At 33.6% G+C, this 24,294-nt stretch overlaps 1 protein-coding gene across 1 annotated transcript in view; it reads right to left on the bottom strand.

Moving 5' to 3' along the window:
* LOC125077380 (nephrin) overlaps nt 1-24,294 on the bottom strand; it is a 393,621-nt gene that overhangs the window by 105,397 nt on the left and 263,930 nt on the right. The window contains exons 5-7 of the mRNA XM_047689307.1: nt 21,502-21,615; nt 12,300-12,503; nt 11,921-12,081 (exon numbers count right to left, since the gene is read on the bottom strand). Coding sequence (XP_047545263.1) covers nt 11,921-12,081; nt 12,300-12,503; nt 21,502-21,615 — 479 coding nt within the window. The remainder of the gene's footprint in view (nt 1-11,920; nt 12,082-12,299; nt 12,504-21,501; nt 21,616-24,294) is intronic.

The following is a 24,294-nucleotide window of genomic DNA, read 5'->3' on the forward strand; positions in this document are numbered from 1 at the left end:
CTTATCTTTTCTGCGTTTTCATATTAACGAGAAAAGTTGGCACAATAATGATTATGTTAAATATCAGGCGCTTAACTTAAAGTTGTGCCTTCTCCCGCCTCGCGCTCATTCCACAACTTTTTCTTTGGCGCTCATAAAACATTTCACGTCCCTTACATAAGTCGCTCTTACAGTTTAACTCACAGAGAGTATAGAACAAACGATTCTCAAACTTTCACTAATCCTTTCCCACGTGTGGGACTTGAAAATTTACTTAAAGTGTACTAATGTAATGTAATGGACATTATATTAGTCGTACTGGTCTTTCTTTAATATACCCGAAACGATAAAATGAGGTAAATGCTTACTTAACAAAAGTTAACGTAACCTTTAATTTCGAGGATATTAAAATTAAGTACAAGTAGAGGCCAGTAATTGGTTCTCCTTCACATCGAATCACGAGTGGTATAAACAGATAGCAAGTAAATACTCAGGGATTGCTTGCCTGATTTGAGACGGCAATCTCCGGTTAAGATCGTGTTCCGACACAGGCTTGGTATGTTATACTGCGCCATCTTGGCACATGGATATGAAAATATAAGTAATTGTTCATAATTATATGAACCCACACTGGGAACAGTAAGCGTGAATAGTTTAACATCAACTGTGTACAGGATGTATATTTTTTCATCATTGGAATGAAACTAAGCAGCTCCACTCCTAGTATTTGCATATATAGTGTATATAACTGAGTACAACGCATGGACGTTCCTTGAGCGGAGTGTTATTTTATGATTATTATCTTTTTTTATACGCTATGTTCGGGTTTAAGCCTCTATCGTAACCTTTTTTTATTTCGTCGGAAGATATCGGTCGATATATAATATAAGAGATATATTACTTTAATGAAATAGAACTAGCAATTTAATTGTAATTTTGATACAATTAAATGTTCCTTAATAATATAACAGCATATCACATACATAATACAGCATATTAATTATTGCAACGGTTTTCAGTCTACAATACAACTAATATGTCGCCGTTACATGATATACGAGTATACTGTAAACGGTGAACGGTGTTCACGGAGAACGGTGATTCAACTAACAATAAAAGGTTTAAAATTTCCATAGCTTATAATCTTTCCGTAAAATTTCCGTAAATTTACTTCGATGGATTATTAATAATGTTTTAAATTGGCTTTAAAGCAATATAGGTTCGACACTTTACAATCTTGCGAGATAGATTATAATCTAACAGTATTTACAAAGTTACTGTGACATATATATATATATATATATATATATATATATATATATATATATATATATATATACTTTTACGTCAAAATATATTGACACTAAAAAGAATGTGTATTCGCAACAATATTGATTATATTTATGAAACAGTTTTGTAACACGAGCAGTAAATATAACCCTATAACAACAAGTTACCGACTTCACAGGGCTATTACGTCCTTCCTATTTCAAGGATCGATCTCATTGGTAATGCTTTTACGTTCATACTTTACCATTGTCAAGTAATAAAATGAATCATTAAAACCAGAGCTTATTAATTTAAACAAGTGGGAAAATTCATTCCCATTTCATTGAATAGTTTTAAAACTAACTTACTTGCTACGCACAGCCTTTAGCGGTCGATCTAAAATGATCATGACATTCTGCCAAAGAGTTTTATAAGTAACGGTGAGTTCTAAAAATATTTTTTTTAGAAAATTCACATGCTTAAGTTCAAGTTAAAAATATGAGAATCGGTATAAGCATATGTTTATCAGTAAATAATATTAATATTGAAAACGTGAGATACTAATGAGAAGAAATAAATTCGGTTTTTCGATTGTACTAGAATATCGATATTTTTTAAGTTAGAAATATTAAATAAATCTTTAGACTTTCGCTCATTAATAAATGTCAGTTATATCAGCTTTTAAGAGAAAATATTCTGTATGCGAGATAAATAGGATATAAAAGGGTACCCATGATCAACATATTCGAAGCTAGCCATTTAAAATCCGTGTTTAGGCTATTTATAAAGCTGCGTAAGTGTTTTCAGTCAGTGGTTGCATATTCGTAGAAAAAGTTAGTATCAATTTTTAAACATTTAAATTTAACCAAACCAAATTTGTTCGACCAGAAGTTTTAACCACTTATTGGTAGGCAGCTTCGTAACACTAAGTGTTATAATATATTAACAGGCCTTATAGATTTCGGTATATCTTTAACTGTATCCTTAGCAGTCTAAGGATACAGTTAAAGATATACCGAATACATAATACTGTAGTTAAATGTTACTAAAAACAAAAGTTAAATTGAATTACCTTCGGACATCAATCTATATAGGATATTACTTAAGAGATCAACCTTCACTTACAACTCCATGTTTCATCAGGTAGTTTGAGTAGTATTTATTTTGCAAACAAGCAGTTTCCAAGTCGATAAATTATTAAAAATAACAAAATACCTCTTTGATATCGACTGGGAACTTTTGCTTGACCTAGATTATTACAACAGTCGTTGAGGCCTAACAATCTACTCAGTGCAAACAAATAAATAAGTTTGGTAACAAATCTACAATTTCATCTAGACCGGAAAATATTCTATTCAAAACAAATTTATTGGTTAAGATATTCAGTAAAAAGTTTATGAAGTAATGTATGATGTCAAAGTAATTCCAAATGTATTCCTGATGGTAAGTGGTCATCACTGTCCATAGACAGTGCCACTGTGAGAAATTCTAACTGTTTCTCAAATCATTAACGCTAACCTTGGAAGATGTTATGTCAATGTCAAACAGCAATAATAATAATAATCATTTATGTAGTTACTATTACTCTGTTAATTATCTTTATGTATAAAAGCGAAATACCACTCACTGATTATTAATCAACGAAATCTCAGAAACAATAACTACTACAAACTTGAAATTTGGCAGGAACGTTCCCTACAGGAAACGTACAAACATCCGCTAAGAACGGATTTTTTTAGAAGAAATTTGAAAATAGAAATTTGGTTAAAAGTTTGTGTTTTATGAATTCCTCGTAGGTAAAGCCGCAGGTTCAACTAGTTAACTTATATAACTACAATCACTATCACTCCACTAAATAGAGTTAGTCACTATTTTGTGGGACTATAGATACGGTTACTTTCATGTGATGGGTAGGCGGACGGTAGGCGAACAAATAGTCCAACAGAGGTAAGTGGTCACCACGTAGTGATGGATATTCAATTTCACTTGTTGCATTACAAATGCTCCAAGCACTGGATTACTTACCTTTCAAATTTGAACACAACAATAAGCGTTTGGTGGTAGAATTTCCAATGAGTGGATGGTATCTACCCAGATGGGCTTGCACCACAAAAACATATAAAAAATGGATATTTTTGAATTTTAAGTGTTTCGAAATACTTTTACTGATTGAATTTCGGTCAACTATAAATTCATATAGTTTTAAATGCAACCAGCGAATCCTATCCTCTACTAAGAATTTATCTACCCCGAGAACTTAACGCAGGACGTTTGGGGTAGAGCGTTATGAGTTGGCCACAATACCAACGGCTACTAATAAATAAGAAGCCCAAAGCATAATGCAGTAAGCATAAAGTATTAATATTCCGAAGCCATTCATTGGCTAACAAATTCCACATTTCGTCGCTTTGTAAACCGACAAAATCAGCTTGTATGCTCTTACACGTCGGAGTCAGTGGAGTGTTTAATCGCATGCACGACTGGTTGCTTGTAATCATTCAAGCGGATAATCTCTAATATGTTTTAATATTCGAACCCGATGTTTGCGAATTCGGGGCCATGAAAATTGGAAATTTTACCGATTGAACATTCTACGATACGGACTTTATTAGACAGATAAAATATTGGGTTTCACGTGCCGGATATACTTTATTCGATTCGTTTCGATAACAATTATCTTATCCGCCTTCGGATCGCCTAACATCAAGTGATTAGAGGATTTAAATTATTAAAAATTGGTTATTTATTTTATATTATATTATTTTTTATTTGAGCATCGTGATATTTAGGAGCAGTTGTGATATCGTGATATTTGGTCATTTTATTTACACAGAGGAGACTTTCCACGGGAATGTTGTGCCATAGGATCGTTTGCACGGTCTATTCCGGGAGCCGCCAGTATGTATTTATTCGTTAGAACTAGCCGTTTCACAATTTAAGTCCAAAATAAATATTGAAACAAAAAAATCACATATACACATATGTATATGTGTGTGTGTATATAAGTGTCGGTACAACTAATTTAATTTCGCTGTTAAGTAAAATTAAATCATATTTGTGATTTTATTTTTGAAATGTTAAGATCGTTATGAAAAACGTCGCTATCATTGCTGTTAAGGCTATCGTTTGTCTGCAAGCCAGTTTGGCATGGTTTGTGTGACACATCACGTCATCCTATCGATATGGCCGGCAAGCACTCAGCATTATTGACCATGCCAACGAGGTAACTGGAAGAGGTCATTGGATTGCACCTGCCTGTCTTTTCGGCCTTAAGTTAAGCCAACCTTAAAATTGAAATAACTTTAATACCAGCTATAGTGTCAAAGATTGTTTTAAATCAGTTCGATGATACTGCTAATGGTGAAAATAACTTTGAATATTCTAATATCTAAATAATTGACCTGAAGAATTTCAGCAACTGTAACTCATACGGCTCAAAAGACAATAAAGAACTTATTTAGTAGTAAATAGTAATAAAAATATCTTAAACCATTTCTTGTCTGGCTAACATTAGTAATAAATTCATTACAATACTACGTATTTAGATAAAGTTTACTGGTTATACAGTATTGACTTAGGACTAATATATAAACATAATATTATAATTTTGACGATAAACGTTAAACCAGATGGCTTAATATAGTATGAGAAAAAGATTGATCTAAGCAGTATTCAATATTGCAATATTCCCAAACGAAAAGGTACCATTGTAGCTAAGAATAATCATTCACGGCTTGAATACGTGTGCATGTATATCAGTCCATGTATTTTTGTTGCATAAGAAAACATTTTAGTTGTTTAGCTCACCTACTAATAACCATTAACGTTTCTTATTGTGACATTTAATTTTGTCGTGCCATAAAGTTTTTAAATAACTGCATATAATCCATTGTTTAATTTATAAATGTTTTGCTTTATTAGTACTACAATTCTTTCGATATTTATTCGATTACTCAGTAATTGTTAAATATACAAACGGATACCTATTACACCTTTACACGCTGAAATCACTGAGGCGTCTAATCGTATACTCGATTGATCGTTCGTAATCTCTCAAGCGCGAAATCTCTAATATGTTTTAATATCGCGGCCTGTTTACGAACCGGATACTATTATTTTTGAATATTGGGCGAAGGGAACGGCGCGGATAAATATTTGCTGGTGTATTATCATCTAAATTGCTCTAATGTACAGTTTGTGAGACGAGCAACGGGTAAACATATCGAATGTTTACTCCTTCTGGGTCGTGTGTTATGTACACCTCCGTGAGCCAAACGTAATGCGATATGTGTAGCTAATGTATTAAGGTGAATAAGGCTAAATTATCTTTCGTTTATTTGATGATTTCTTACAACTAGACCTCAAGATAACATGTTGCGGTTCAATAAAAAGTGTTAGTGTAATATTACGTAAAATAAACTTTAGTACAATAATGAAGTCGAATGTTTATTTTTTGGAAACGCACGATTTTCAGTCGCCGTATTTGTCGATATTATTGATCACAAATATTTAAAACTAGCTGTGCCCGTGACTTCATGCGCGTTTGAATTTGGAGATGTGATGGTACCTATTTCTGTGGGCGGTGGTGACCACTTATCATAAGGCGGCCTATTTGCCACTCCACCATTCTCATTGAAATGAGAAACTTTGTAGCTAATGACAACAGATAAGCTTACTATGTAATTGTTGTTATAAAAGGTCGAATACATATAAATAAATTGTTCTTGATGCCAAAGCAAATAATTTAAAGGAACAGATCAATGGTCAGCGATTTGGCTCCAAAGTTAATAGCAGATAATTATCAAGATGGCAGATCGCCAACGCCATTCTTCCCACGATCAGCTAATGGTTCGTAGACGATGTGGCCCTCGTGCCGGCGTTCGTACAACTCTCGTCCGTTGCGTATTATAAATTACATTGCTCCAATATGGGCACGTGGCAGAAATTCATCCGGCTGATATGAGTTTCCTTACGATGGTTTTCTTTACCTTCGAACACGATAAAAATTAACACAAATAAACCACCGAATCCGTTATCTTTGGTTCAGATCATGTGTCATCCCGCCACTGAGACATATAAATTTTGCTATGTATTGTGTATTTATAATATTGTATTACAAACAATTCTACAATAATTTTGCAAGTATAACGACTTATCTTTATGAAGCTCCAATTAGCCTAGTTGAGTTACATCACTTGCAGTGTAATCCTCAACACGGAGTAACAAACGACCCTTTGCTGAGCTCTGAGCAGTGCATCTTCGTACTGGATCAATGAGCAGAGTCACGGCTCATTGGGTAGTGGCAACGAGACGCAGGCGCCCGGGGAGTACTTATCGAATTACTGGCAGGATTGCACTATTCACAGAATTATTAGTTTATCCAGGAACCTTAACCCAATAGACTAATTAATTAACGTAACTTGCTATTAATGTTAGAGTAATTGTAATCAACAAAAATAGGTTAACAGTGTTTTGTTAACGACTGCGTCTCCAATTAGTATTTTCTCTTAATGAAATTTGTAAATAAGTAATAATATTTATGTCACCTGTTTTTGTATGTATCTACTGTAACAATATAATTTGATTAATATTTAATTTTATTTTATTGACAAATTATTTTTTGTCAATACAATAAAATTTTTGTTTTATTGCTTGGAATTACTATTCCAAACTTCTTTATCATCTGTATAATGTCACGATATTATATAGATGAGTAATATGTGTTTATTTTTTTTGTAACAATTGATTTAATTTTTTTACTTGACAAAGGAAAAAATGCTGACTTACTTTTTAAATAGAACAAAATCCTTATTCTATTTTGTATTAATGTTTATTCGTACATTGATTAAAAAGGGCCTTCATAAAGATACATTTAAATTTTCTAATTTCGTAACAATTATTGTTATTTCAAAAAATCATAATTATTTTGACACAATAATGCAACGAATATTTTTTTTCTAATTAATTAAAAAAATATATCATTCACTTTAATTTTGTAACATCTAATACATGTGATTTAAATACCATAGCTGTTTCCTATAATAATAAATACATTTATAATCGTATCAATATTATGTATCTTTGTTTCTCTACTTTTGTCATTTCTGTTCGTATTCCTGAGAATAAACAAATGAATAAAATGATGTTTAGTTACGCGTAAGATGTGTTATTAGGAGTTGATTAATATAATAATATGTTTTCTTTGTCCGTTGATAGTATATATTACAATGAAAAGTGTGTTCTAGATGGAAAATAAATAAATAAATATTTTTCCTGATATGAAATTCAAACAATGTTTTTTTTTTAATATTATTTATAAAAGTATTTGAAAACATGCAATATTTCAATCAACTGTCAAGGTAGCGAGCGTTTAATATCTTGAACTATGCAGCGAACGAGCTGAAAGTGGAACAAAGTAATAAAAGTGCACAAAGACCTTTGAAAACTCTTGTTTAGTGTTAAATATCCAGATCTTTTTTAAACAAAGGGAACGAGGTGGAAAGCAGGTATTCTTATTGTTTCACTCACAGTCGAAGTTATTGCGGCTGCGGGCAAGTTTTCAATGTGGAGGGTAATTGGATTCGCCCGCGCTAACTGCTTGAGCGTCTGATATGAAATGTGTCACGCCCTCACCGCTTTCGCCGCGATCATTTTTGCACGATAACCACACTTTGATTAGTTTTCAACCGGTTAAAAAAAGAATTTTCACAATTCCCATTTAGAGCTACGTACTTCGAGCAGCTAGTGAATCAGATAGCAACCGTGATTTATGTTCAGATTTAAGTAATAATTATCTCAAACACGTGTCTTTGTAAATCAAGATAACACGTTGGAGGGCCTTGTGCAGACCCGAAGTCGCGATTGCTGCGTTCCAATTGAATGGTCCAGTGTAATTAGAGACACAATAGACAGAACATTGTAGATTTCGTGGTCGGAGACGATATGACGCTTCAGATCGAAGTTAATATGTCTAGAATGCTAAATTTAGGTAACATTTATCACTATTAAACTCATTTACCTCTTTACTGTTTTTATAAAATTAAAAAAATATATGCACAATAAATAAAAGTATATTTAAATATTCTTAATTTATTTTTATAAGTTTTATTTAATTCTACGTATCTTCTTTTATTATATACTATGTATACTTCTTTATATCTAGCTTCGTTCTTGAAAATGTTTAAATATTAATTGATGTGATTTCGTCAAAACGTTTACCCATAGCCGTTCAAAAACTCGACTAAAATATAAAGGAGATTAATATGTTTAAAAAACAAGCACGTCGACGCAAACGTCGCAACGCATCAATCATCAAGGGCGGACCTTTTCAGAATCAATCACGCACAAAATGTAACCAGCCAGAGGCTTGTTTGAGGCAGATGTAGACGAGGAGAGGGTAAATAACTTACGAAACTTACTAAGGGCGATGTTGTCTGGTATTGATGAAAATTTAAAAACACATGTTGTGCTTATCTTTATGTCGAAAACACTTCTGAATCATATACTATATCAAGGTAATTGAATATTCGCAGGGAAGAAGAGGAAGGTGAAGAAAAATAAAGTTCGAAAGATTTTCTATTGCATAAATAAATAAGTAAATGTTTGCCAATAGTCATTATCCACACGTGCAGGTTTTTCTCACCGAAGATCTCGAAGATGATTTATAAATACAAATCAATCGAAAAATCAGTGGACTTTGTCCGGATTGGAAAACACCGTCTTTAATAATATTCTCGGTATTCAATCTACTGAGCCACCTCGGCTCTTGTTATGAAGCTTTGATGTATCAAATATTATTTATTCTTTTTTTATTCCCGCCAGTTGCTAACAACAGCAACAAAGAATGTTGCTTATAGTTTCCCTTATTATGGGCAAAGTTGGTGCGGTCTGGCTGCGGCAAGTTTTCAATGAGCGTTGCGATAATTGGATTCAGTCGTGCGACGCTGACGCCGACGCTAACTGCATGAGTGTCTGTTAGGAAAAACGTTTACGTCCGTACGATCATTTTTTGATTAGCAAAGCGAGCAAAGATTTTATAACTCGCGTCTATCCTTCGCAAAAGGGTCCGAAAACTAATTAGTGATTGAATTTTTTAGCTGTCTGATAATACAAAAGAAATTTAGTCTCCTGTTGAACGCAATTTGTTGTTGTATTTGTACGTTGAAATTGATTTAGCCGAGAAAAGTTTTGCAAGACAATATGATATGCAAAGTATAATGATTATTAAATAACTTTTTCACAAAAAATAAAAACAATTTTATGAAAATATTATTATATCAAACTACTAACTTTGAAAGTCAAAGTCTAAAGGCTATTTACATATAGGTACGTACGTTCGGCGTGACAAATATCAAACTATCGATGGATTTCAGTATCCTTTTAAACATTTCCTAGTGCCAGTAATTAATTCTGCGCAGCGTTTTGCGGCAACTCGGGGCGACTTTCGCTGCTGTCAGCGCACAGATGAGTTCGCTTAGTTTAACTCAACTTATATGAGAAAGTTTTGAAGTCGCATTTGAGAGAAGTTACATTAACGCTTTACAATGTCGATATACGTCATTACGAGTGTATTTTTCAGATGAAACAATTCATCGAGTAGTTTAATTAGGCAATTCCTTTACTCTAAATGCTGATAATTTGGACAAATTATATGCTATTATTGACCTTCCTTTTAAAACTACTATATTATGAACATAATTCGCTTCGCTAACTTTGACGTTAACATATTTATCATAAATAAGTATTTAATATGCAAATCACATATCAAGACTTGATTCAAAATCTTTCCAACGTTAAAGAGTGCAAATGTATGTTTACTTTTAATTCAGAGTACGTAAAACCGAGACAATGAATTGGTTTATTCAGGTCCCGACTGTATTCGTTGTATCCGATTGGAAATTAACTTTCGGTATTGCATCGAATTTAATGGTTCACCGAAAAGATCGATTACATCGATATGAAATATACGCCGGGGCATCCCGCGGTATCGATAGCTGTTGCTGGCCTACTGCCAACCGGCGTCTATCATCGCCTGTAATTACCGCCTAAGTGCGGGCTCACTGCGCCGGATTCATTACATAACGCGCAATATATTGCGCCGTCGACAGCTGCGTGCTTGCGCAGCGCTGGTGGGCGCCAGGCGATGTATTATTTTGCGGGTGATTCTATCGTTTTAGTTTTTAAGTAGTCGTTTTACTCCTAGATTGGGAAGCTACTTAACACGGAATCAACGTCTTGCCCTATATAGGCTTTAGTTTTGCTTTTGATCGTTGAAGTAACACTGAATAAACTTCGCTTCTTTACTAAAATCTTAAGGTAAATTATTTTTGTAAGAAAAGAAATGAAACACGGCGAAGTGCTCGATCGTAAAATTACGAAAAGTAAGAGACTTCAATAATTATTGATATAACCGTATTACCCTCATTTTGTAAACATAAAAATTGTTACTGATACCTATAAAAATACCTGCTGTTGACAATTTTTTTGTACAAATGTTAATAGCCCTAACCACGATCGTTAGGAAAATACGTCGGACTGTTTATCACAAAAATAATTTATAAAAAAAATCTGATGTAATACGAAAGTTCTATATTAATCAGATTCGTAATTTTTGTAAGCAACAAAAACTCAAAAAAATACCTATTTTTAATACAAGTATAGTGGAAATTTTATGTTATGATTAAATTAAGCAAGCATATTAAATACGAGACTCAATCCACTGCGAATATCTGCGTGCACATTATAGATAATATCCAGCAGGTGTTATACAGAGTGAGCCCATTCAGAGTCTATTCAAATTGGCTCAAATAAAAGTGTTATCACATCGATTTTCGATTTCCCTACATCCTGGTATCCTATAGTGCTTACTAACAGGCACGCTGGCTATACGCCAGTCTTTTTGCCATTGCCATAATCGTGGATGTGATATTCATGATTATTATCGTCTAAAATATTGTGAACTCACATTAAAATAATAATAATATTCGTCCATTTGCTATCTAATTAGATTGGAACCATATCATGCCTAGCTACCATAGCATGCGAGCTCCCATTTAAAGCTTATGACAGGAATTTATTGTTTCATTGCAGATTTTGTAAATCAAAATCAAATATCAGATGAAATAGAAGAGGCTCTATTTTTTACCGACAAACATTTTTTTTTATGGCATTGGTTGGCGGACGAGTATATGGTAAGTGGTCTTCAACGCCCATAGACAAAAGCGCTTTAAGATATATTAACCATTCCTTACATCATCTATGCACCACTAACCTTGGGAGCTAAGATGTTATGTCCCTTGTGCCTGTGATTACACTGGCTCACTCTCCCTTCTAACCGGAACACAACAATACAGAATACTGTTATTGGGCGGTAGAATATCTGATGAGTGGGTGGTACCTAACCAGACGGGCTTGCACAAAGCCTTACCACTAAGTAAACTCGTGAGATATGTACTCGAAAATACTCTGTATTACTATGTTATGGTATAAATTAATTGTGTGTGACTTAGTGTAATTAGAGATAAGAGACGTAACATTTCCAATTCTTAGGTTGGTGATCTTATGACAATGTTCGAATTAGTTTATATTCCTTATGGTACTATTGTCTATGAATTATAGTGACGAGTTATCTTCAGGTAGCCAACAATTACAGTATTTAGAAGCTACAACTTACCGTTATTCTTTTAAGTTGTCGTTTGCCTTTGTACCATGAAATGGCAGCAGGAGGGCGACTGCCGGCTGACTCGCAGGCCACTTCGTACCTCCGTTCTGCTGTGAGCACACCGCCCTCTCCCGTTTCAGACGGCTTTTTGATCTCCACCGTCAGTGGTCGTACTGAGGAATAATGCAATTATTAATATCTAGTTATAAATTAAGTCATAACTATTGTTAAAAATAAAATATTTACATAATGCAATGTGGAAAACATGGTACTGGACAAAATAGTACACTTAAATGTGTTTTTAAAATTGAAGAGTTCTTTTGAATATTTGTTCATTCTATGCACACTCACAAATTCATTTACATCTAAATTTTTATCTTCATTTACTTACAGAACATATCCAGCACTAGTGACACTTCTTTCGGCGGCACTAGATGTGAGTTGGCCGCTTGACACGTGAACACCGCGGCGTAGTCCGCGCGTCGTATCGCCGGCCAAAGTAGTCTATTTTCTATTACATCTCCCGTATTGTGTTCGTATTCTTCGTCTACGAGCACTCCATTTACAAGCCACCTTACGGATGGTTCGGGGCGACCTGCAAAAAATGATTTTTTTAAACATCTTCATGTTAGTGGGTCAATTTCTGTCAATTATAAATATTTGCACAGTCAATAAGGAATATTAACCGTTTCTAATGCGCTGCAAAAATGAGATGTTCTGTTCCACGTGCCTGTGCACTGGCCTATTAAGGCATGGTAGATATTATTATTGTTTAACTGTATACTATAATACGATAAGCGGACGGTAGCCACCTTATCGGGCTTACAAAAACCCCTTTAAATAGCATACATTAGTAATATTCTAAACAAATTTAAATTAATTTCACGTGGCATCGTTTTGACATATTTAAATTTAGAATTTTATGTTCCATACTATGACATAGCTAGTTAAATATATAAACAATTAATAAACCCATGGTATGTTGATAATTCCAAAATAATGTTTCATACAGCTCAATTATTTTTTTAAATTCTTAAAGATTTTTGGAATTAAAAAATGTGAAAATAAGGTAATATTAACGCTCATTAAAACTGTTTCGCTGCGCGTGGATTAATTACGAATCAACGGCAGTATGAGTTGACTAAAGGCGGCATTTAAAATTCAGAATAAGGTCGAGTATAGTTCTAATTAATTTAATTTGCAATGAACTATGACTGTTTATTTATTCTTCGCTCATTTTACTCTCTGAATGTGTTCACTAGGATACTAAAATAAAATGTATTTCTTTAAAAAAATCTCGATTTTATTCGAACAAAACTCGTTACGGCAATTCGCTAAAAAATAAACACCATGTATAAATGTTGTATTGCGAAATTTATTTTTAACCGCGGAGAATTAATTAAGCAGCTTAATTGCGCAATTCATTTCAACAGCCAAATGTCCTTCTAGTTTAACAAGAGATGTGTCTTGAGCACTTTGACAAAATCTTCCCAAGACACTCGCATGCAAGTTTTCGTCCCCTAAAACGCTTTATCTTAGCTACAGTGCCATCCAACGGAGCACTTTGTTCAAATTAAATTACTAGTTGTATACCGAGTGCGTCCAATCTAATTCCGAGTGTCAATGGATTCAATTTGGATTTGTGTTGAACGTCCTCCAGTAGCTGGCATGCATCTATTCATGAAGCACGCAGCCCGCTGAGCCGCCGGCTTATGTTTCCAGCTCCGAACTCCCTCTTGTAAGTGGTTTGTTTACGTGCATATAATTACGCATAATGCAGCTACAATTTCGATGATGTAAATTGCATTTGAGCTAATCCGTTAACCGAACGTAACTGTCATATATTATAAAGCAAAAGCGAAACGCTTTATTCGATGCGGTTCGTTAAATTTTCGGTAACGTACAATTGTACACGTATGAAATTTATATCAATAATATTTACAAAGATACCGTATGAGATTTTTAATCTCTGTATGTATGAACAAAAGCGGGGCTAATACACTCGTATACTGATGTGTATAAAGTTCTTTAGATAAATTTCTGGTAAACCACAGCGCAGGAGACTATCGTATCAGCTTATCCGGCACGACTACAAAGAGTTTAAGTGCAGGACCAATGATTGTATGTACGGATGTGAATGTACGGAAAGTCAGAAATCAGTCAGAAGTCAGTCAGAAATCATCACCGTTTCTATAATAAAATTACGCAGACATTTTTAACTTTGCCGTTTCATTGATTCAAGTCATTTGTAAAAAATACATTGGTAAAGAAGGCATATTATTCGATACAAGATTATATTGATTATAAAAATGCGTGAAGTTAATGTTTCTGGACTTCCAAACAGGAGAGGAAGTACAATAGTATAACACATATTATATTATTGTATTTAACTAATATGACTGTATTTTTAGATGTTGCAAAAGAGTAACTCCTGAGTTTCTTGCCGGTTCTTCTCGGTAGAATCTACATTCAGAACCGGTGGTAACTTTACTTAAAATAGTTTGTTAAATGACGATTCAAAAGTGCTTGTAAAAGCCTACTTGAATAACGTATATTTTGATCAGTCATTGGACACTTTAGAATCACTCTTCAATATTCCGGTTAATGATTCGAAGCCAGGACTCGGGTAAATATTTACTGAATGTCTATATCTTATAGCATATTAAACATTTATTATAATTATGTTAAGTCGTAGCAGAAAAGTAGGATTAACGATAAGCGCTATTAATTTCATAAATTTATTTAAGTCCCGTTAGTAATATATGCTTTAAACTTTATCACGATACAAATCCGGTTATCATTAGCAACGAGTTATGTACTCTCATTGTCAATATAGAATGATCGAAATGAGCAAAAGTTATAATTTGTAGATGTACTCTTTGGTCCGAGTGAGGGTTACCAGTTTTAATGAGTTTGTAGGGCTTCTCGACTCTATTCTAATTATGTTTAAAAGGCGATTGTATCGGAGTTTGAGAACATTCTTGTTGAAACAATTAGGTGATTTTGAATTCTAAGTGACTACATCTTTAATAGAATTTCTTTGGACCGTATAATTAATTCTGTTATTTTATGTAACTGCAATGAAGTTTCATGTTACGTATACATAAATATTATTATTACGATTTAGAGTAATTCTATTATATTTCTTGTTGTGATCACAAACGGCTTAAGTAGCTTAGATTCAATAGAATGTAATGATAGTAATGTCTCAAGGGAGTCACTGCGCCATATACAATATTATAATACATTTCTGTTTCCTCAGACATATTCTCTTTTCTTACAATTTTATAATCGATTAGGATGTAAATCTGATACGGCGATATTTAAGAGCTATTAAGATTTTTTCAGACACAACCCAATGATATTTACAGGCCTAACTCGAAATTCAATCTCAAATTCCAACCTTGTATCGTGGCCAATACGTCAACGTTAAAATGTTAATATTTTACTTTTACTTGCTATTGTTAGTAATCATGGAAAACGTTCCACAAAATTACTATAATATCCCTAACGCAAACTGCGGTTCCTTCGACTATTTAGCTTTGTATATATTAAGATTTAGTTGGAAGAAATTCAAGTTGCAATATAACCGTATAATAGAGTTCATTTTTCGTATTTGCGTTTTAAATCGAAACCAATGTTTACATTCAATTAAATTAGCATTGAAAATACATTAACGAGAAACGCTGTAACTTCTATTAAATTGATGTAAAGCAAATAGAAAATATTTCATCGTATCAGTCCGTCAGTGGGACCCGTTGGGCTGCATACTTTATTCTTCTTAAATATATGATTTAAAGCTTACTCCACGCTGCTCCTACCCAGTATGGTTATCCACCAAGTATGATACAATTTCACACGTAACGTGCAGGCTTTACTTAGTTGGAATTAATCTTAGGATTCCTTTATTTACCTATTCTTTTTTAGTTATTCTAGTCAGCCGAAGAATAAGTAAGGAATGAGTGGTGCCCACTCAGACTACTATACAAGAATGACCTACCACAGCATAGTCATTTAGCAGTTTCAGTGACCGCGTCGCGAGATTTATTTGACCCGATTGGTATAAAGACACAGACTTCACGCAAATCACTGATAATAATTACTAGATTCTGGAATAACTAGCGTCGATGATTATACATTAACAAATTGATTAGCAGCTTCGCTTTAGCCTTTTCATAATTGCGAATAAAGCGGGTCACGTAGCTCCTCCGGTGCTCCGGGTACGGCCTAATTTCACCTACAGCCAGAACACGCGAAATTTGTTTCTATGTACAAGACTATAAATCGTATTTTGCAAACAGTTCTCTCTACCAGGCTGATAAACAACAGCAGTGCTTATTTAAATTAGATTTCGGCGTTAGCGCGAACACGCTGCTGAAATAATGAAATCCTTGTTGATATTTTATTCAATCAGACGTTTGTTGGAATGATAAATAAAATGTTTTTAGTTTATGTAATGTGTTGACCGATAGTTGTAAACAAAAACAGACTACAATTAACAAAGTGCAGTATTGTGCTGGTTATAATACATACACACTATTAGGTTGTTTTTATTATTTATCTTGTTTGAAATGTCCTCCAGACTAATTACCACCACGTCAGCTATTCTCGACAAAGAACTGATTACATAGAAGATTGCACAGGTGTGGGAGCAAACATAGATGAACTATCCAATAGTTAGTAATATAAATGTTTCGAATACGCTTTGTTATATATTAAATTTACGCCTACTAATGATGAACACTACGTGTCTAGTTTGATTTCCTCGAAGGGACGGCCGCATAATCTACAAAATTACAGGAACATGAATATTCGACCCGAGTGACGGAAATGTAGATGAGGACACGAGCAACAGGCGACCCCCTAACGACTGGCCTAAAGAGGGGCTCCAACTAAGACCCCATCATTAGAAAGGCATCTGCCTTTGCAATCATTGAATCTTTTTTAGAGTATTTTAGAAAATACGCTTCAATCAATTTCTCGATTATGCAAATGTCTCGACCGTCGTCTTTTTAAATTTCATCGAGCACTTCCCTATGATCGGATAACGTTGATTCTGATTTGATTTCTCTAATTTAAGCGACTTGATTTTTAAAAATAACTTTAACCTTCGTGGCAATCGAAGGTTATATTATGAGTTAATTTTATCTTATATAAAATCTTACTTTTCCTTTGTCAGATGGGAAGCTATGCAGTATTCTGTGTCTCACTTCGTATATCACTCGTAAAATGTTGGAAACTGACTTACGGTGATGCTATTTCGGGCAATGTCGCATCTCATGTCGACTTTCGTGTTTGTTCTTAAATAATATCTGTTCAGCCGCCTTATATTTCTAGCTACAGACATTAATTATTATCAACATGTTTAATGTATGCCATTAAATTTTAAACCGTAATACTATATAATCAGTATCTATACTTATATAATCAGTTTCTACCCGGTGCTTAAACTTCTCCATGAAACAATTACATGAATATGATTTTTTCACGGTGAGTTTTGATATTTAATCTCACTGATATTTCAACATCTATTTTACGTTACTATAATTTGATGAGAAGTGATGTCATAAGTGATAGGTTTTGTAGTTGTTCTTCCATTTAGGAGTACAGTGATTGGGTTGAGAGATAACTTTACCTACAGTGGTAAATATGTACTGTGGTGATGTTTTGTCTGTTAAAAGCTTTCCAATGTCTTTGAGTGAGTACCCTAAGGGCGGTCTTAAGAAAAAATCATGTTCGAATTTCAACTTTATTTCAAGACGTTTATTTTGTACTTTTTTATGTGTTAAAATGTACGCAAGATAATTTGTACGAGAAAATTAAGGTCTTTTCCGAGATATTTTTTTAATATTCGTTTGCTCGCTAAGATTGCAATATGAAAAGTAATTTATTTAATTATAATTATTAAATTGATTTTATTAGACATTTTTACGGGTTCACTTGATTAAAGATTGTCAGAAATTTACCACCGTTTTGAAAATGAACGTTGTAGACCTGAGGGAAAGCGAGTGGGAATTTTTATCTTTAATAACTTGGCAGTTTCGAAATCAAAAAAATATAAGAATATACATACGAGGACGCGTTTGAATTTGTGAAACGTTTTTGTCGCAGTTTTAAATCACTCGCGTCGATCAAATTACACTCTCCCTTCTTTAATTTTGCGTTCGGACCAATTTTCGTTCCAGCGTCGATTTAACTAGCAGTAACGGTTTTAATATCCAATGAAATATACGGCAAATATAGCCTTGAAAACATGAAATTTCATTGTAATCTGGCTTGTTTCTGTGTGAATCCTGGCAATACGGGCTTATGGACAAACTTATTTATAAACGTTTTGTAGTGGGGATTAAATTCAACAATGGTTGCATAACCAATCACTACCTTAATATTGTTAAGTATTAATAAGTAAAAGCTAATTAGTTATCATTGTCCTTTGACAATAATAACTAATTAGCTACCTACACGTTTCTATGAAATTATTAATTTTGTACCCAATCTGCTACTATATACATTTCAGAATTTTATTAAAAATGGTCTAATACGTCAACTTATTATCATATCAGAATTAAAATATTATCTGAAAATAATTAAATAATTCAACTGTGGTAGAAATTTAAAGCTGTATGTAATATTACTATTTATTTGATAAATGAGTATCTCTTGGGGTTTCTTCACAGTAAAATCTAAATTCTGAACCAGTATCGTTTGCTCTTGATGATTCTAAAGTACGTACTGACTTATTAAACTTTATTTAATAAAAATATAGTAGCTTTAGGGTGCTTATAATTAAGCGTAAATAATTTTGCTTTGAATTAATGCGGAATTTAATTTATATGCAATTAATCTTTGACGTGATATTCTTCTTTGTTATCTTTTAATTAATTATAGCGAGAAATTTATAATCTCATAATTTATTGACAGAAAAACATAACGACTACCGAGACCGCTCAGTGACATGAGCGAGTGAGTATTAACAGAAAATTGCGGGTTCCAAACTACTAGGGTAGTCTCTTAAAAATATATTTTGAGTACGGCTTCGACTCCGGGCGCTCGTTGGTCAAGCCTGCAGTTGGAATTATTGTTTGTTTTTGTGTTCAAAAGTCACCTAGTCAGTAATATATCAAGAAAGAGATTGGAACGGGTATTGGATTCAGGTGGAGGAATAAGCTACAGTTTTCTTACGTGGAGAAACTTAACTACTTAACTTTTTACAGAACATATATATCTTTTGATAAAGAAATTATTTCTCTTTCATATAATTCCGTACATTATCTCTCGATGGCCTGATTACGAAGTACGTCGCACAGCGCATCTGTTTGATCTTAATCAACGTAAAACAAACAAAACAACGAGTACACATATGGTGACAAAGCGTTAATTATCAAAAGGACAACTTATTTTGTTGGTGAATAATGTAACCCGAGGATTATTCTAGAAGTTATATATATTATTAATACGAATATTATAAGCGTGATAGACAGAATTTTCTCGGGTCACGTGTCAACGGCTCAATCGCTTATTGACTTCAGTATCTAATATATACGATTGAAAAAGCTAAGATTTCTTAGTGATTTACTTGGTGGTAGGGTTTTGTGTAAGCCCGTTTGGGTAGGTACCAACCACTCATCAGATATTCTACCGCCAAATCACAGTACTCAGTATTGTTGTGTTCCGGTTTGAAGGGTAAGTCAGCCAGTGTTACTACAGGCACAAGGGACATAACATCTTAATTCCCAAGGTTGGTGGCGCATTGGCGATGTAAGGAATGGTTAATATTTCTTACAGAGCCGTTGTCTATGGGCGGCGGTGACCACTTAGCATCAGGTGGCCCATATGCTCGTCCGCAAACCTATGCCATAAAAAGAAACAAGTTTGGTTCCCTCGTTCCCTAGAAAATAGCCATATATGGATTGGTGTTTTTCTTCACCGCTTAGTACGACATGAATTGAAACACATTCAGCAAATAATAAACCAGTAGTGCTTGTCCAAGCTTGAACCCATAATCTTGGGCATCACATTAAATAACTACCGGGCCATCTCAGTTCTAATAGCAATATACATACCTACATATATTGTATGATAATCTTCTAGACAATAAAAAGGAGGAATTTGTTTTTAGCTATTACGTTACTATTTTGTTATTGTGACGTTTAATAGGATTCGTTGGATGATTGGTAACAATTTATGTAATAACGCTGCTACCTCGGGACATGTGTCCATCGCGCAGGCAACCTCAAAACAGTATTAAATAAAGGTACGACTTTTAAGGTGTGATTGTTTATTCGATGATTTATCTCAATCTAACGCTTGACAATATTATATTAAGATTATTATATTAAGTTTATTAGGTTAGGATTTGTATCTACAAGTACCATTATTTAATTTAATAGCGGCAAAGACCTTATATGTATTATGATTGAGACAATTTAAAAATTTCAAGAACTAATGAGGTGTGGACCGTTCAGAAAGATGTTTGATATAAAATCAAGTATATAATAAAAGGTTATTAATAACATAGACAGGTGGGCATTTTTGATACCCAGCGTAACGTTAAACACGATCATGGCCCAACTACCACGAGCCCGTTGAAGCCAATCCCATGAATAATTCATCTCGCTCCAACGAAACAGAAATGTTAATACATCACTCTTGATTATACAACGCTAAACATGTTCCCTCATTTCCGAGCTTTGCATGATGTGGTTTAATTTGCACTTTGATTATCAAAACGAACTATTTATAGTAATTTCTGCGCTACACTTTGATCTATCGTTTCATTATTTATATTACGTACTTGATTACTATATAATTTTATTATTTTCCAATCTATTCATCAATATGGACTATAATGTTTGACAGTTTGATTGTAATTACTATCGCGTAATGGACCACCCGATGGGAGGTGAACACCTTTTTCTATTGTCTATATACATTGGTACCGCGAGAAGTATACAAAGCTTCTAAGACTGTTCATTCAACACACAAGCCGTACCTGTAATGATACTGGCTCACTCACCCGAACCGACACACGGCAATAACTGATGAGTGTGATCTACTTGAGTGGCCAGGCATAAAGTTGCCTGGCACGACTGGTACCACTATAAGAAAAAACACTCACAAACTATAAGGTAAACTCATCACAATAAACGGCACACATTCTTAGCAATCAAACTACCGGAGTAACCGCAAATGAAATCGTAGATAAATATAGTCGTTTCATATCAGTAATACAATCGATGTGTTTCATGGTGGATAAAAAAAATTACTTCACCCATAAATAAAATTTTATGAGATAATCTTTCATGCAAATTATTTTTTTAAACTTAAATATTCTTGGTATTAATGTCGCCATCGCCAGATTTCTTGTGTGTTTCATGAAAACCTCACATAAACATAGCATCAACAGAGCATTGTTGGTAAATAGATGTTTCCCTTCACTGTCGAGTACAAGCAATACTATAAACAAATTAAGTAAATTCATCGGTGCTTTCCCACGCGTTATAACAGGGTTTTTAAAGTTGAATTACTTTTGACGGAAAACAAATCAATTATTTTTGTAATCGAACCTTTCACAACTAAGTTATAATAATTACCTCCAAGTACACGGCAAGTGAGCAGCACGTCATCTCCCTCTTCATGGGGTCCTAGCGTTGTGGTGTTTATGACGCGGCCCCATCGGTCCACCACCACCGGTTTCTCCGGTGGCACTGCAACAAACATCGTGATATTACTAAACAGTAAAATGAACTAAAATTAGAAAAATATTGATATCAGGCTTTTGAATTAAATTTAACACGAAATTCAATGTGTTTTGAGAGCTAAAGTAATAAGTTTTATGAATAGAATGTTTATAAGCCTTTTTTAATTTATCAAATTCAAAGCTTAATATTTAACGAACAATACTGCTTTACAGAAATAAAAAGTACATACATATACATTTGTATTTAATACACATTATAAATAAAAAATATTAACTAATTTCGAATAAAAATGTGCATAAAAATTAATCATAACCTATAAGATATTCGCTTTAAAAATTTGCCTTAATAAGTTTTATTTTAATCATACCAGTAATATTTGCAATTCCCAATAAGCTATGTTCATTAAATGTAATGAAAAAAGGTGTTAGAGTTTTTATATTAAATAAACGGCAATCTAAAAGCGCTGATTAAATGAGACAGTTATTTTTGGGAAAACACTAATTTTCACGTTTTATGATGGTTTGCTTGACAATATCTGAAAGTATCGATTTACAATATCAAAGATATTGTAAGTGTACACAACAATGGATCTTTCAATTTTATTTACTGATCTATTCAATAAAATTATTTTACAGTACACATATATTTCAGAAAACATTAATACCAGCACCAATTCTATCCAAAGAGGATTTTTTTTAAAAAAATGCTGTTTAAAATCTTACCATATCGTTTGTATATTAAATCGATAAAATTAAGGTAGTTCTGACGTGAAAAAGGTAAAACAAAAAATTGAATACATCCGAATTGATTGAAAGTCCTTCCATTTTTGAAATCGGAAATAAGGCTGAATTAATAACCTTCTTTGCGAAGTCGGCTAAAGTTAAAACACAAAATGACAAGGTGTGAATTCCACTCAAACATAAATATTTATTTTTGTTTAGCTCTTTTCTTTCCGACAACTACTTGGAAACTACAGCGAGAAATGTGAGTGTGGTTCAAACTTGCACAGTTTCTGTATTAGTTTCACTAGTTTTTCTCGAGATTCGCTCCGTTTCAGAGGCCGCAGACAACATTATTGAACTACTAAATCATTGTTCTAGTTGTGTTTTATTTAAATAATATAAAAGAAGAACTATTCTTATTTTATAAAAATAAATATATCGTCATTAATTAATTCTCGAAATAAAGGTTTCATTCATAATTCAAAAAGGTTTACGCGGTGGAGTTATCATTTAAATATAGAATTTTAATTATTTTATATCACTATTTATAGCAAATAAACTGCAACTAAGCCGATTTACTATCCAAACTTACACAGCGAAAACAAAAAAAAAACGGCTGTTATTAGGTTTCCTTGCTTACAGATTAACATTACATACAGTATTTATTTTATCATATAATAAAAAATAACGTACATCTGTATCTGTTCAATTTTACATCCTTCGAAGTCAAAAAAAAATAAATCGAATAAATGTCAATATTTCTCATTATAATATCCTTGAATGTACATATTTATCAGCTGAAATTAGTTGTACATAGATAAAGTTTCTCCTTAAGTCTGCTTAATAGTATTTGTATTGACGCTCAAAGCCCCAGAGCAGAACATGAAGCTTATATGAATACATCCCAATTAACTATTCCCGGTGTTCACTATACAGCACTAAACAAATACAAATACATGTTCATAATTTACTATTATTCAAAACATTACATAACAGTACCGACCCAATCAGCTTGATCACTCTAATCCAGAACTGATTGTGCTACATTAAAACGGATAGGATAAACAATAATATGGGAAGATCCGTGAATACAATTAATCAGCCTGATACAACGCAGGTGATTGCTAACAGCTCCGTTCGATTACCATTAGTCGGTTCCCATACCGACTACCGGCACACGGCTTGCGGATAGCGAGGTCCTTAACACGTTAACAGTAAGGGTTAGATTCACTTGCAACGCTCGCATCGAGAGGCCTGTGTTTTCCGCCACACCGTGTAGGGTTATTTCGGTGGGGCCCGTTTAAAGCATAAAAGCCCAATTGGGTTTTACATTCGACACAGCGGGCTCGTCCAATCTAACTTTACTCTCTAATTCCGAGTCGAGCCATTGACTACGAGTAAAAATAGTGAGAATTCATCTGTTCGCTCAAAGGTAAATAAATTCCGAGTTAGCTCACAAACGAACAATACGTTCATTTCTTTAGTTCTGCTTTCACATTCGGAGCGAGAATCTTCTTTATTAAAGTGGCTTCAATGCCTATAAAGACTAGGAAGGTCTATTTTGGGATTTCGTAAAGGACATTAACCGTTCATGGGACGTGAATATGCATTAGTAACTGAACGACTGAATATAATACGAGTACGTACGTTCACTATAAAAGCCGAGTTGGTTGGAATATACATATGAATCCTAATCGAGGATCAGGAGTTCAAACTCGTGCAAGCACGATTGAGTTTTCGTGTGCCTAACTTGCGATTTTAACTGAACATATTTTGTTAAATATTGGTTGGAAATGGTCCATCCAATGGGAAGTGGTTACCAATGCACCATCAACGTTGGGAATTAAAAATGTTATGTCCCTTCGGCTACTTTGTTACACTGCCTCAGTCACCTTCAAAACCGGAACACCGGAACAGTACTAAGTATAGCTATTTGCCGGTTGAATATGTGATGACTGAGTGG

This window comes from Vanessa atalanta, chromosome 3, assembly GCF_905147765.1.
Source record: "Vanessa atalanta chromosome 3, ilVanAtal1.2, whole genome shotgun sequence".
NCBI lineage: Eukaryota > Metazoa > Arthropoda > Insecta > Lepidoptera > Nymphalidae > Vanessa > Vanessa atalanta.